Source organism: Vipera berus (assembly GCF_964194415.1).
Source record: "Vipera berus genome assembly, chromosome: 9".
Lineage (NCBI taxonomy): Eukaryota > Metazoa > Chordata > Lepidosauria > Squamata > Viperidae > Vipera > Vipera berus.
In genome coordinates this window covers 6367093-6380939 of record NC_138212.1, presented here as the reverse complement: position 1 = coordinate 6380939, position 13847 = coordinate 6367093, and the positions used below count along the sequence as shown (strand labels likewise).

Genomic DNA, 13847 nt, shown 5'->3' with positions numbered 1-13847 from the left:
CTATACATTTTCAAGAACAACATCAGAAATCACTTTGAAATCCTGAAGCCACTGTCAGGGGATTAGAGGCACTTTGGGATGAAATGGTTAAGGGTGAATGAGAAAACAGATTATCAAAGACCAAGAAACAGAAGAAACTGCACTAAATGTGGAATAGCTGTTAAATTAGCAGCAGGATTAAAGACACGAAAAATAGAAACAGACATTGAAAAAAACAAGGGAAGTCTTCCGTGTGTTTCCAAAGTCAGAAGGACGTCCCGACCTCAAACTGGTTCGTCAAAGGATACCGATGAGCAGATAGTAACCGATTCAAAGAAAATAAAGATATAAGGGGTATTCTGAAAATCAGGAAAAATTCTAATAAAACTATGCAACAATTCTGGAGCGTGACTCAGTGACCGACAAACCGGAAAACATCAATCTACATTCCGATACCAAAGATGGGAGACTTAAACAAGTCTGCAAATTATTTCAGTGTCCTTCATTTCGCACGCTAGTACAATAATGCTTGAGATCATCTAATGCAGATTAAAGCCCTACATGGAATGGGAGACGCCAGATGTTCAAGCTCATTTTTGAAAAGGCAGAAGACCAGAGACATTACTACTGGTGCATGCTGAATAACTGAGAAAGCCTAAAGGAAATCATATATATATATATATATATATATATATATATATATATATATATATATATATATATATAATTTTTTGGATTGCTAGCAAAGAATTAAAGGGAGACTAATTCTTTGTTAGCAATCCAAAAAATTTACACAAATAATGATTTGTCACAGTTGTGACTACAGCTTGTGGATGGCCTTAGGTTAGGGTGATACAGGCAATAAGGTTTGGCCCGTATTTGGGACTAGCAAGGTATTCTAAATACTTAACAAATACTTTATATAATATATATATATATATATATATATATATATATATATATATATATATATATATATATATATATATATAGAGAGAGAGAGAGAGAGAGAGAGAGAGAGAGAGGGGGGGGGACGACTTTGATTGTGTTGACTAGGGCAGAATGTCCTTAGGAAAATGGATTCCAGAATGTTTAATTAACCTCATGAGAAACCTATGCACAGGACAGGATTCCATCCTCTGGGTAGGTAAAGGAGACAAGGCTTTATATTCCAACTCTCTCAACCCGAGGAAGAAGACACTGGCAAAAAAAAAAACTTCCCAAACATCTTGCTCAGAAAACTACAGGAACTAGTCCATGAGCCAACTCTGACTCAAAGGGACAAAAAAAGAAAAGATAATGTTAACAAATCCAACAGTACTGGATTACGAATTAGAAAATGAAAGGAAAGAACATTGCAGATTCAGCTCTAAAATAGAAGAAAGGGGAACTCCTGTTTGTTTTTTTAAAAAAACTGATAATCCAGTAATTGACATAATTATTATTTATTAAATTTTTATGCCACCCACCTCCCTGATAAGGCGACTCTGGATGAATTATGGATCGTCATTCCAAGATGCACAATTTCTACCACATCAACAGACAAAAGTACCCTATAGGTTCTTCTTTTCAATGCATTTCTTTTGTGCAGAACACAGTATGTTTACCTCTGAAGATATACACCATCTTCATGTCTTGACTGCTTCAACCTGATCTATAGATCCAGGGCTTTTTTTTTTCTCATAGAACGCTCAGAACGGAGTTCCGGCACCTTTTTTGGATGGAACCTTGTAGGGTAGGCAAGGTGGGTTGTATGACATGTGTGAGTTCCGGCACCTTTTTCTTTTACAAAAAAAGCACTGTATAGATCTATAGCATTTATTCAAACTACATACTAAATATATATTGAAGGTGGCTTTACTGGAAGGGTGGTTTTTAAAAAACTGTAGAAGCAGCAACAATCTGCACTACGCTGACGGCCTTATTCTGGTAACTGAGAAACCGTATGATCTGCAAGCTCTTGTCATAAAAGTCAAAAGGAGGAGAGGTTAAAAATGAGGCTAAGATTAAACAGGAAGAAAACTGAACTAAGAATAATAGATACATGTCTATGGAGATTCTCAGTCATCCAGCTCATGGTTATCTTAAAGGTGCTTTTTCAAAAGGCACTCTTTTTCCTTGAGGGAGATGTTTCACCATCCCAGAAGCTTCCTGAGTCTTAACTGAAGAAGCTTCTAGTTTGAGGATCAAAGCATCTTCCTCAAGAAAAAAACAACAGTCCAAGTTGCCTTTTGGAAAAGCACCTTTGAGATAACAATAGATACAGCAACGAGCCTCACCATTAACAAGGAAGATCCTGAAGTTATGGATCCCTTCCACCTTTCAAAATCAACTCACATTAGCAAAAGAGTCAGAAGTCAAGAAACACATCGCAAACTAGCGTTTGATAAGGTAGCAAAGAAATCTTTGCAAAAGATATTCAGGTGGCATTCTGACAAAGGCCAAAATGATGCTGGCCGTGTTTTCCCTGTGACACGCTATGGAAGCGAACAATGGCATTTGAAGAAATAGGATGGGAAGATCTATCTTTGGAACTTTGGTGTTGGAGAAGACAGCTGAGAATACCGTGGGTAGCCAAGACAATAAACCAAATGTGGATCCACAGAACAAATCAACCCAGGGTTCTCATTCAAGACATAAATAACCAGGCTGAAATTATTGTATTTTACAATAACCATGCAAAAAGCTAACTCCTTGGAGAAGTCCATGATGCTGAGCAATGCGGAAGGAAAGAGCCGAAGATGACCCACAGTGAGGGAGATGGACTCACTGGTGGTGGGTGCACTGTTGGAAGACCTGAAGGACCAGGACAGATCATCACAAAGGAGATCTATCTGTGTGGTTGCTAGGAGAGGACAGCAACTTGATGGTACGTCATCAGTCAATTTATCCATCAATCAGATAATACAAATCTATCTTATACTAAGTCATGGTTGTTTGTAGCTACATGGTATAGTGTTGTATGTATACATCCTATAGGTACGAATGACCAGTTTTATCCCTATATATCTAGAACTGGAACTCCTATTAGAGATTCAGAATGGGATGTTTCAATCCCTTCGTTTTGCAAACACGCCACAATCCAAAACCATGATCATACAGTTATCTTTGATTAGTGGATCCCCGAAATCAGCAAGAGAGATGGAGAAGCCCTACAAGCTTGAAGTTCTTCTTTAAAGGGTGTGACACTCTACCTCCACGCTGGATTTGCTCTTGGTTAAGGTCTGCCCTGTGGTCTCACTGAAAGCACTCTCAAGAGCAGCCAAAATAGACGTTCGTAGCTTCTCCCTGAAGTCCTGTCCCACAAAGACATACAGGAAAGGGTTCAGGCAGCTGTTGAGATAAGCCAGGCTTGAAGCCAAGGGTATTCCCACCATCAGAAAGGTCTGTAGTCCAGGTGTTACCCCGGCAGCGGACATCTCCAAGAAGGAAAAGACATGATAAGGGAACCAGCAGATGAAGAAGGCCACAACCACGGCCACCATGATCTTGAAGGGCCTGGTTGAGCGGGTGAGCCGAGTCCCCTTCAGCCTGACTGTGATAATGCCGTAGCAAAAAAGAATGATGACGAATGGCACTAAGAATCCAGCCACAAAACGGGTCATCACCAAAGCTTGAGCACGATACTCTCCCAGCTTAACCACCTCCTCTGACTGGAAACTGTCTGATAAGGCAAAGTTGTTGTAACAGTGAGTGATGTTCTCTTCCACAGGAGGACCTTTAAGATCCCGGAAGACAAAATAAGGGGAACTGAGGGCCAAGGCGGCTAACCAAATGCCCAGGGCCACCAGAGAAGCCAGTTGAGGTGTCCGATGGTTCTGGGCCCAGACGGGGCACATTACAGAGACACAGCGGTCCATGCTGATGATGGTGAGGAGAAAAACACTGGCGAACATGTTGAGGAAGGCCACTGTGCTGATGAGTTTACACAGCAGCTTCCCAAAGGGCCAATGGAAGCCCAGGGCTATGTAGGCCACGCTCAACGGAAGGAAAAAAGTAAAGACCAAATCAGCAATGGCCAAGTTGAGGAACCAGACAGCATTCACGGTCCTCTTCATATGGAAGCCAGTGATAAAAATGACCAGGCTGTTTCCAGTCACCCCTAACAAGAAGGCTATGCTGTAGATCACCATGGAGAGTATGTGCATTGAGTTGCGGAGGCTTGCATTCTCCTCCAAATCAGGATAGTCCTCGTAATCTTCATAAAGGTTTTCTGGAGACGTGGAGTTGGCAGCCATTTTGGTAGAAAAGAATCTGTTGGAAGGAAATAGGAAATGGTTGAGGATGGAAATATTACTTCACAAAGTTGACGCAAAATGGAGCTGTGGCTGTTTGACCACGTTTTATAGCTATGGAACTACCCCAGGATCCTGTTATAAAATAAGATTTTATATTTTGTTTTATATCACCAGGCTAGAAACCAGCAGATGGTGAGTTCTAGTCCCATCTTAGGCATGAAAGTCAACTGGGTGACTTTGGGCCAATCATCAGGAGATTGTGAGTTCTAGTCCCGCCTTAGGCATGAAAATTGGTAGGGTGACTTTGGATCAGTCACTCTCAGTCAAACCCATCCCACAGAGTTGTTTAATTTAATTTAATTTAATTTAATAATATTTCTATACCGCCCTTCTCCCTGAGGACTCAGGGCGGTTCACAGGGCAAAAGTAAAATACAAAATACAAACATTAAAAAGAGATTAAATGATTGCCCAAGTTAAAACAATTAATATACAATTATAAAACCCCAAAGATCAAATTAAGAATACAAAAAATAAAAAACCCCACCAATCCCCATCAGGCTAGGCCGGCTTGTACAAACAAAAACGTCTTGAGATCGCGTCGAAAAGAGCGAAGATCGGGCGCCATCCGGAGCTCTACCGGTAGCTGATTCCACAGCTCCGGAGCGCCCACAAAGAAGGATCTCCCCCTGGGGGCCACCAATCGACATTCTCTGATCGGTGGCACCCTGAGGAGGCCCTCTCTGTGGGAACGCACACAAGGCGCAGGGAGCTTGATGCCGGCAGCAGATGTTCCCTAAGGTACTCCGGCCCCATGCCATGGAGGGCTTTGAACACCATTACCAGTACCTTGAATCTCACCTGGAAGGCAACTGGCAATCAATGCAGCTCACGGAGCAGAGGTGTAACGTGGGAGTATCGGGAGACTCCCAACACAACTCTCGCGGCTGCATTCTGTACCAGTTGGAGCTTCCGGGTGGTCCTCAAGGGCAGCCCCATGTAGAGAGCGTTGCAGTAGTCCAGACGAGAGGCCACGAGCGCATGAGTGACTGTGCATAAATCATCCCGGCTAAGATAGGGCCGCAACTGGCGCACCAGGCGAACCTGGGCGAAAGCCCCCCTAGTCACAGCTCCTATATGGTCTTCCAAGGTGAGCCGTGAATCTAGGAGGACTCCCAAGTTGCGAGCCCTATCTACGGGGGGTAATAGTTCACCCCCCATAGCCAAAGGTGGAATATCCGAATAAACCCGGGATGAAGATATGCAAAGCCACTCAGTCTTGTCAGGGTTGAGTTGAAGTCTGTTCCTCCCCATCCAGACCCGAACCGCCTCCAGGCAACGGGACATCACGTTGAGGGCATCACTGGGGTGGTTTGGGGTCGAAAGGAAAAGTTGGGTATCATCAGCATACTGTTAGGGCACTTTGAATGTTTGGATACTAATGGCAATATTCCTTAAACATCTGCAGTAAAAACGGAGAGATTTCCCACATTCCAGAATGCTTTGCTGATAGGGATTTATGGAAAAGAGCTTAAACACAGCAGTAGGAGTCTTGGCGTGCGATATTGAATCACAAGATGGCAGCAAAGCAACATCCTTTTAATCTAGAGGTAATGCCGGAGTGTGTGTAGTGCATTTTAACTTTTGCAAACCAATAATTCATCCCTCTAGCATCTATTTGACCCTTCCAATGAAACTGAATGTGGTATTCCTGCTTTGCAACCAGTTGTCCTTTCAGAACAAGAGTGCTCCAGGAATTAACCATTTCTTTTGGACCCTGTAACTAAAATTTAGTTAAAAACTATTTTATATTGTTAAATTTCCCAGAGATTTATTGCTCTTGGAATAATCACAATGGCATAACTGCTTTCACACCTAAAAGCTTATTATTTCAGATGAACTGAAAACTCTTTCTGAAACCAATTAAATAAATGATAAAAGGCTGGGTTCATACATGATAGGCTAACCTAACATGGGGTTGGCTGCTGGTGGGACAGTCAGCCATTATCTTTACTTGTTCGACACTCCAGACCATCACACTAAGTGAGGATGTGGTCCAGTGTGGGGAGGAGAGGCAATGTGCTATGTGAACACCACAACTACTATAGGTGTTATTAATCCAAGTTCAGTATTTAAAACAGTCTTTGGCAACTTCAAGATGTGTGGACGTCACTGCCCAGAATTCTTTTAGAGCAGTCGTTTTCCAAAGTTGGTAACTTTAAGTTGTGTAAACTCCCCAAATTCCTCGTGCCAGCTTGCAGTTTGGTGTAGTGGTTAAGGCAACCAGGAGACAATGAGTTCTAGACCTGCCTCAGGCATGAAAGCTGGCAGGGGGATTTGATTTGGGCCAATCACTAGGAGACTGGGAGTTCTAGTTCCACCTTAGGCGTGAAAGCCAGGCCAACTCACCTCACAGATTGTTGTTGGGGAAAATAGGAGTGAGGAGTATTATGTATGTATTTCATTATTTATAACAAAAATTTATAACAAAAGTAATAAAGGTGAGGTAACAAATAAAACACAAAAGACAGCTAAAATAAAAAGTAAGCCTTAGCCACCTTAAGACATATGGACTTCAACTCCCAGCATTCTTAAAATTGCACAGGTTGAGGGACACTATTCCAGTGCAATAACTACCACAGAACAAGGGACCTGTGCAGCATTTATTGCGGTCGCGTTCTATTCCTGGCTGATTTTTTTTCCCCCATCTTAATTATTATATGTAACACTGGATTAAAGCCTTGTGCCTTTCCTAACCTCCTATTTTCCTTCCGCAGAAGGTTTAATTTTTCAAAACTCTGCATTCTTTTGGTTTCTTCCACCTTTGCTCACAGAATTAACATATGGACATTGGCATCCATGAACAGCCTGCTCGCTTGTTGCAGAAATAAAAACATACTGTATCTGGAAGTTCAGACCAGAAAACTGAGGCTCAAATCCCCACCGGGCTAGAATATTCAGTGAATCCTCTTTGCCTCTAGTGTTCTTAACCAAGCCTAACCTGCAGAGTTAATATGGAAGTTAAAACAAAGCTGCTTCCTTTCTCCAGATCTGAGAAAAGCAAGATAAACAGAATCACCGATATAAATCCTTGCTGAGTGGCAATGCTGTGAGAAGAGAGTCTTACCTCGCAGCAGCTGGGGGTCTTCTCAAGTGTCTGATCCTTTCCTGGCTTCTTCACTCTCTGAACCTCTAATTCCAAGGAATCCGTTGTGCCCTCCGATGGCTTGAAAACTTATTGTGAAGTAGGGAGATACACAGGTTGGTTGTGTGCATTTCTTAGGACATGAAGACTCCGGATGTGTGGCTAGAAGGAACAGCCACTGTCCACAGACAGTTGCTCATTTTGGGATTGCCTGCAAAGAGTTGGCAGAGAGGCTGTGGGCAGGTTTAATTCTTTAACCCTTGGCCCAACAAGGAGCATGCTGTATCAGCGTTCATTGCCCACACATCATGCTGGACTCAGAAAGTCTCATTTGCCAGCCAGAGGCAATGATATCCAAACAGATTAAATTATTCCAGAGAAGAAAGTGTGTTCAAGAGAGAACAGGTTACCACCAGGAAGTAATTTTTCTGTGGCCACCTCCCAGCATTTACATAGTCTGTGGAGATTTTTCAGTCATCCCGGTCATAGCTGCTTTTTCAAAAGGCAACTGGACTGTTTTTTTCCCTGAGGAAGAAGAACAAGATGTTTTGCTTCTCATCGAAGAAGTCAAGCTATTCTCCAAAGCCCCTGAAAGCAGGACAAGAAGCAACGGATGGAAACTAGTCAAGGAGAGAAGCAACCTGGAACTGAGGAGAAACTTCCTGACAGTTAGAACAATTAACCAGTGGAACAACTTGCCTCCAGAAGCGGTGAATGCTCCAAGACTGGAAGTTTTTAAGAAGAGATTGGACAGCCATTTGCCTGAAATGGTATAGGGTTTCCTGCCTGAGCAGGGGGTTGGACTAGATGACCTCCAAGGTCCCTTCCAACTTTACTATTGTGATTATGATTATGATTAAGCTTCTTCAGTTCTGACTTCAGTCCAAGCTTTTTGGGTGAGAAGCAAAAAGCGTCTTGTTCTTCTTCCTCAGGGGGAAAAAACAGTCCAGTTGCCTTTCGAAAAAGCATCTTTGAGACCACCAAGATTTAGGTCTTCCTAGCAGTTTGAAAGCATGCAGATGCAAGTAGATCAATAGGTACCACTTTGATGGGAAGGGAACAGCGCTCTATGGGCTTTTGGCACATAGCCACACTGGCCACATGACCACAGAAATTGTCTTCGGACAACACTGGCTCCCTTGGCCAAGAAACGGAGATGAGCACGGTGTCCTAGAATCGGACATGACTGGACAGGGAAAGTCTTTACCTTTGTTAATCACCTGGGCCATGTAAAAATCAAAATATAATTTTGCTATATAATTTATATAAAATGTAAAGATAATGGCTGTGTGGTTTCCAGAGATATTTGGGCTCACAAACAATCCCATTTTAGATACACTTGGCATGTTCAGTTGGTTCTCTGTACATGACAGCATTCAGTTTTACCATCCAGGGATGCAGATCTATAATCTAAAAAAAATGGAAATTCTTTTCACGGAAGACCCAAGTCAAGTTGGGGGAAGTTTAAAAGCAAGACCATTGTTGCAGTTCCTTCTACAATCAGGAAAAAAAGCACTTTTCAAACAATTGCTTATTATTTCTCATGGTACAGATCCTGGCCATGTCCATTCCCAATCTAAATTTTAAAGGAAAGAAAGAAAATGTTAAAATGGGAGGATTTCAGTCTCCTGGAAAAGCAATTGTTCCCAAGTTCCCACTTACAGTCCTAAAGAAGACTGTGGAGCCTGGTGGTTAGACCAGAGGCTGTTTGCCAAACTTGAAGTTGCTATTCGCAAACAAAGCAATTAAGGGAGTCCACAAGCTCGGAATACTTTTGACCGCAAGCCACAAATGTGACAACTTCAAGTTCTCCAAGAATGAAGAAGCATTTGCGTTTAGTGGATTATGACCGTTGTGGCTCAAATTGTTTTCACTGAAGAAAATAAATCATTAAGAAAATAAACTCAAGGAAAGGAGGTAAAAAAAAAAACAACTCACTAGACAAATCAAATTGCTGAACCTAAAACATTTCCAGGCATTTGAAAGCGGTAGGATAAACAGAGAACCGCTAGCCGTTATGTTAACATTCCCAGCTGAATGTTCACCAAGGAAAGAGCGGGAGGGAAAGGTGATGGCAGATGACTCATCCTCAAACAATATTGTTCTAACCCAACACACGGAAATGTTTTTGGACCTGGAGGATGTGGGGAGCAAAAAAATAAAATAAACCCCCAAATGTTGTGCAATGCAGCAGCTGTAAAGCTTTGGTCATGCAAATTTGCCAAGAGTTGAATTCTCGGTGTTCTCTGACTTTGTCTGGTGGCTTGGAGACATTACATTACCCAACTAGGTAACACCATCATCAGTGTGACTAATGTTGGGCAATGCAATTTCTGCAAGCCAACAATTAAGCACAAGAAAACCTCAGTTCAGCCTTGAGCTCCCAGTTATTCTCCTCTACTGAAATCTGCAAACATGTCATGATCCCTACTGAATTTGTCAACCCATACATTCCAAACAATACAAAGAACACATGGTGCAATTCTTTTTAAGGGGATGCCCATTCCCATGTAGGGTTAACTGGAGTTGCAGGTAACTCACCTTAGATGAACGGGATTTGCTAAGCTTGTTTGAAAGGGACCAACAGCTAGCTTGCATCATGGAACACCAAACTGGGGCTCCTATCTCTTGTTCCAAGATGGATCGTGAGCATGGTTACAATACACGTGTAACGGGTAAGCCTTGACTTACAACCAACAACTGGGACCAGAATTTCCATTGCTAAGCAAAATGATTACCGTAAGTGACTCGTGCCCAACTTTACAACTTTTGCAATGACTGTTCCCTTTTTGACTTTGTCAGACGTTTGCTGGGAAAGTTGCAAATGGTGATCACGTGACACACACCCCCACGATGCTGCAACCATTGTAAATACTTGTCATTTGCCAAGCACCCAAATTTTGATCATGTGACTATGGGGATACTACTATGATGGACTGGCCATGATCACTTTTTTCAGTGCTGTTATAATATTGAACAGTTGAGCGGCGTGGTGGCCTAGAGGTGGCGTTCTCACCTCACAATCAGGAAGCTGTGAGTTCAATCCTAGGTAGTAGCAGATATTTCTCTCTCCTGACGCAAAGAGAAAATATCTGCTGGGAACTCCGTGTAGGCATCAGGAAGGGCATCCGGACGGTAAACACCCAGCTCCATTCAGTCACCCTGACTTCCCTCCGATACAAGGGATTACAGGGTCATTAAAAGAAAATATTGAACAGTCACTAAATGAATACATTTTAATTCAAGGATTACCTGTATTTTGCTAGAGGACAACTATTAGTTAAGCCGAAATGAGTCTGCGGCAGGTTAAAAGAGGGAGAATGTCATGGCTGCATAACTGCTGTGTGTCCAAATTCACATCTTCTGGTGCAAACCTTTGACTCTTTTGCTTGAATCTCAACTTTTCCTTTCTATTTTTTTATATGCAGCATAGCATGAAATCCTCTCTTGCCCATTATTGGCCTCATTTTGAAACCCCATTCTTCATGCACACAGAGGAATGCATGTGCATTTATATGTTTGCTTATCAGTGGAGGATTAAGACTGCACATGTCTGATGAAATGCATCTCAGTGCTGAGAAATCATGAAGATCTTGCAGCTCCACCAAAGTTGTGTTGTCCCAGCTGTACTAAGAACCAAAGTTTCTACCCTGTTATTACTGGCCTGGTCAATAATTAGAGTTTTATTGAAGAAAACAAACAAACCACCCTTCCCTTTGCTGCCAACAGTCCTAAATTCAGATCTCATGGCCTTCTTGAAGCTCCATCTTTGGTCATCCATTTGGGAGAATTTGTGATCTGAGCTTGGCAGTTCCCCAAGTTAACAAAGACACCAGCATTTCCTGATTTGCAACAGATGTGCTCTAAGCCTAGCCTTGAATCCTTGCTTGTGTAGAACAGAAAATACTGTGATGCACAGTGAGGGTAACAACAGGCGCAATCTAGTCCTTGTGTAGGAATGCTAAAAGGCAGGGGTTCTATATGGCATGGTAAATGTTATGCAAATAAATCTCTCTTTCATTGGTGGTAGGTCTCCCACAACATCTGCAGAAGTTTATCTGTCCATTGATGATGGAGTCAACCACATCCCATGTTCCTTATCTTAGTTCATCTTTTCCAAGCGTAGATCAATGGTTTCCATAACAGAATTCTATTCTCCATGGATGGTTAGCCTGTACATGCAGGGATCTCATTCCCTGTGGATGGCAATATGACTCAGTCAGCTGGGTGTGTCCCTGACAAGCTTCAAACTGGATATTATACAGCTGCTTTGCTCTACAGCCTTTAAATAAATGGCTTCTTCTTGGGGGAAGGAGGAAAATCATCTTGCTCTGATTCTGACCCAACTCAAAAATTCCCCTCTTCAAGTTGTTCTTTCACTTGTGGCTGGGAAGGAGGAAGGGAGAAATGGATGGTGGATGGATGGATGGATGATAAGTGGGTAGTTAGATCACGATTGACACCTGCAAGAGCCCTTAAATGAGTTTTCTTCCATTTCCACCTCCCCATACAACCTTTGCCCTCACATCCCAAGTTCCCCTCAAGGCCTCTTCACACACACAGGAGAAGCAGGGGAATGGTTTTTCAACCTTGGCATCTTTCAGATGTGTGGACTTCAACTCCCAGAATTCATAGCTGAGAAACACCGCATTCGAGGTTGGCTATGGGAAGGAAGGGAAGAGGATTTCCCCCTTGCAATCACTTCCTTGGGTTTTTACAACATTACATGCAATACACCTGCGTAAAAGCTCCAGGTGGATTAAAGGTTATGGAGATAGTTCTGTAAACAGCCAGCTGCAAACTCCCCCATTATCTGTAAAAAGATCAGCCTCCTGGCTAGATCAATGGAAAACAAGTATCTCCGCTATGATGTACAGGAGGATATATAGGTTGGTTCCAAAGGAGAAATAGTTTGGTGGCTGAAATGCTTGCAACTAACTCCATCTCTTTCTCCTCAATAAATCTTGTTCAAGAAAACTTTTGAGACTCTGTATTGTGTAGTGGGTCCGACGCAAGGAAGAGACGCCAGCCGGAGTACGTGTTCAGCTCTTTATTGGAAGGGGGGTAGCGTACTGGGGAATGAGAGTTACCTGGCCTCCTTAAATACCTAGCCAGGTAAGCAGACAGCCAATGGGGTTGGCCCTAGGTTTCCTGCCGAAACTGGGTTTCCCGCCAAAACCGTTCAGGCCAATGCCCCCTGGTGGCTGTTGCTATGCAGGTGCCTGCATACATAACAGTCTGGCTTGGGAAAGAATCCCTTTCAGCCTTAGGCAGCTGCTAAGGCAGGGGTAGGCAACCTCGGCTCTTTTATGACTCATGGACTTCAACTCCCAGAATTCCTGAGCCAACATGGCTCAGCTTGGAAACCTCTCCCTTTTCCCTCAGCATGGCTGGCTCAGGAATTCTGGGAGTTGAAGTCCATGAGTGATAAAAGAGCCGAGGTTGCCTAACCCTGTGCTAAGGGCACCTGGATTCCTTTGACTTTCTTCTCACATAGGATGAACAAAGCAGTTTTGGGAAGACAAATGGGGAGAGGTAGCGGACTCCCTCACCTGAATGCCCAGGTAACTTTTGCTTACTGTAATTTGCTCCCGGAATTGAGCAAGTTTGCATTTTCCTTGCCAAAGTTTACCTCTGGAAATAGGTTGCTAGAGTTTACAGGGAGGCTGCTCAATTTATCCATCAATTCCCCCCCCTCCCAACAAAGGCTACTTGATAGAACAGAAAATCATGCAGAGAAACAAGGGATAAACTCTTCCATTAGCAGATGTGTGCTTTTGATTCACAGTCGGGAGCCTCCAATTAGTGACTTGTGATATCCTCAGCTGTTCACGTGTGTCAGCAAGCCAGTTTAGAAATGGCTTCTGTTAAGAGATTGATTCAGCAGCCAGATGTATATGCATCCTTTGCATCACCAGGTCACAGAGCCAAGAGCCAAGAGCCAAGATCTGAACACAGCTTGGTTCATTGCTTCCAAGCACTGGTGCCAGCAAGCCCAGAGGCTCAGAACTTAATCTCTTATCTTGCAGGATCGTTTATCTTTGTAAAATCAGTATTACCATATTTGTCTTTGGAGAAATACCTTCTTCAGTTGCGTTCCGCTAAGTCTCTAGCATTGTTCTTCAGGGGGGTCTGGCTTCCATGCCCAGTTTCAGGATACAGATGGTTCTTGACTTACAGCCATAATTGAGCCTGGAATGATGGCTTTAAGTTGCAGCGCCATTAAGGGGGTCGCCCTTTGGCTGCACCCAATTTTACAATTTTTTTTTCATTTTTTTTGCTTGCCGTGGTTGTTAAGTGAATCAGTTTTACCCACTGGGTGTCTTTATGCAAGAAACCAGGAGTCCATGCTGGTTTGCAACAAAAAGGGCCGAAGATCACAGTCGCATGACTGCAGGTCACCGAAAAAGGGGCAAGGTGTGATCACATGACCACAGGGAGTGGGGTGTTTTCAGAACTTTGAAAGAGTATTGTAAGTAGCTCTGG

At 43.0% G+C, this 13847-nt stretch overlaps 1 protein-coding gene across 1 annotated transcript; it reads right to left on the bottom strand.

Moving 5' to 3' along the window:
* Positions 1-3152: 3152 nt before the first annotated feature.
* Positions 3153-4255, bottom strand: LOC308671867 (chemerin-like receptor 1; the record flags this gene model as incomplete). Its single annotated transcript, XM_081334350.1, has 1 exon — positions 3153-4255. Exon 1 carries the CDS (start codon positions 4215-4217, stop codon positions 3153-3155), a length of 1065 nt encoding a protein of 354 aa, XP_081190476.1. The 5' UTR covers positions 4218-4255.
* Positions 4256-13847: the final 9592 nt, after the last annotated feature.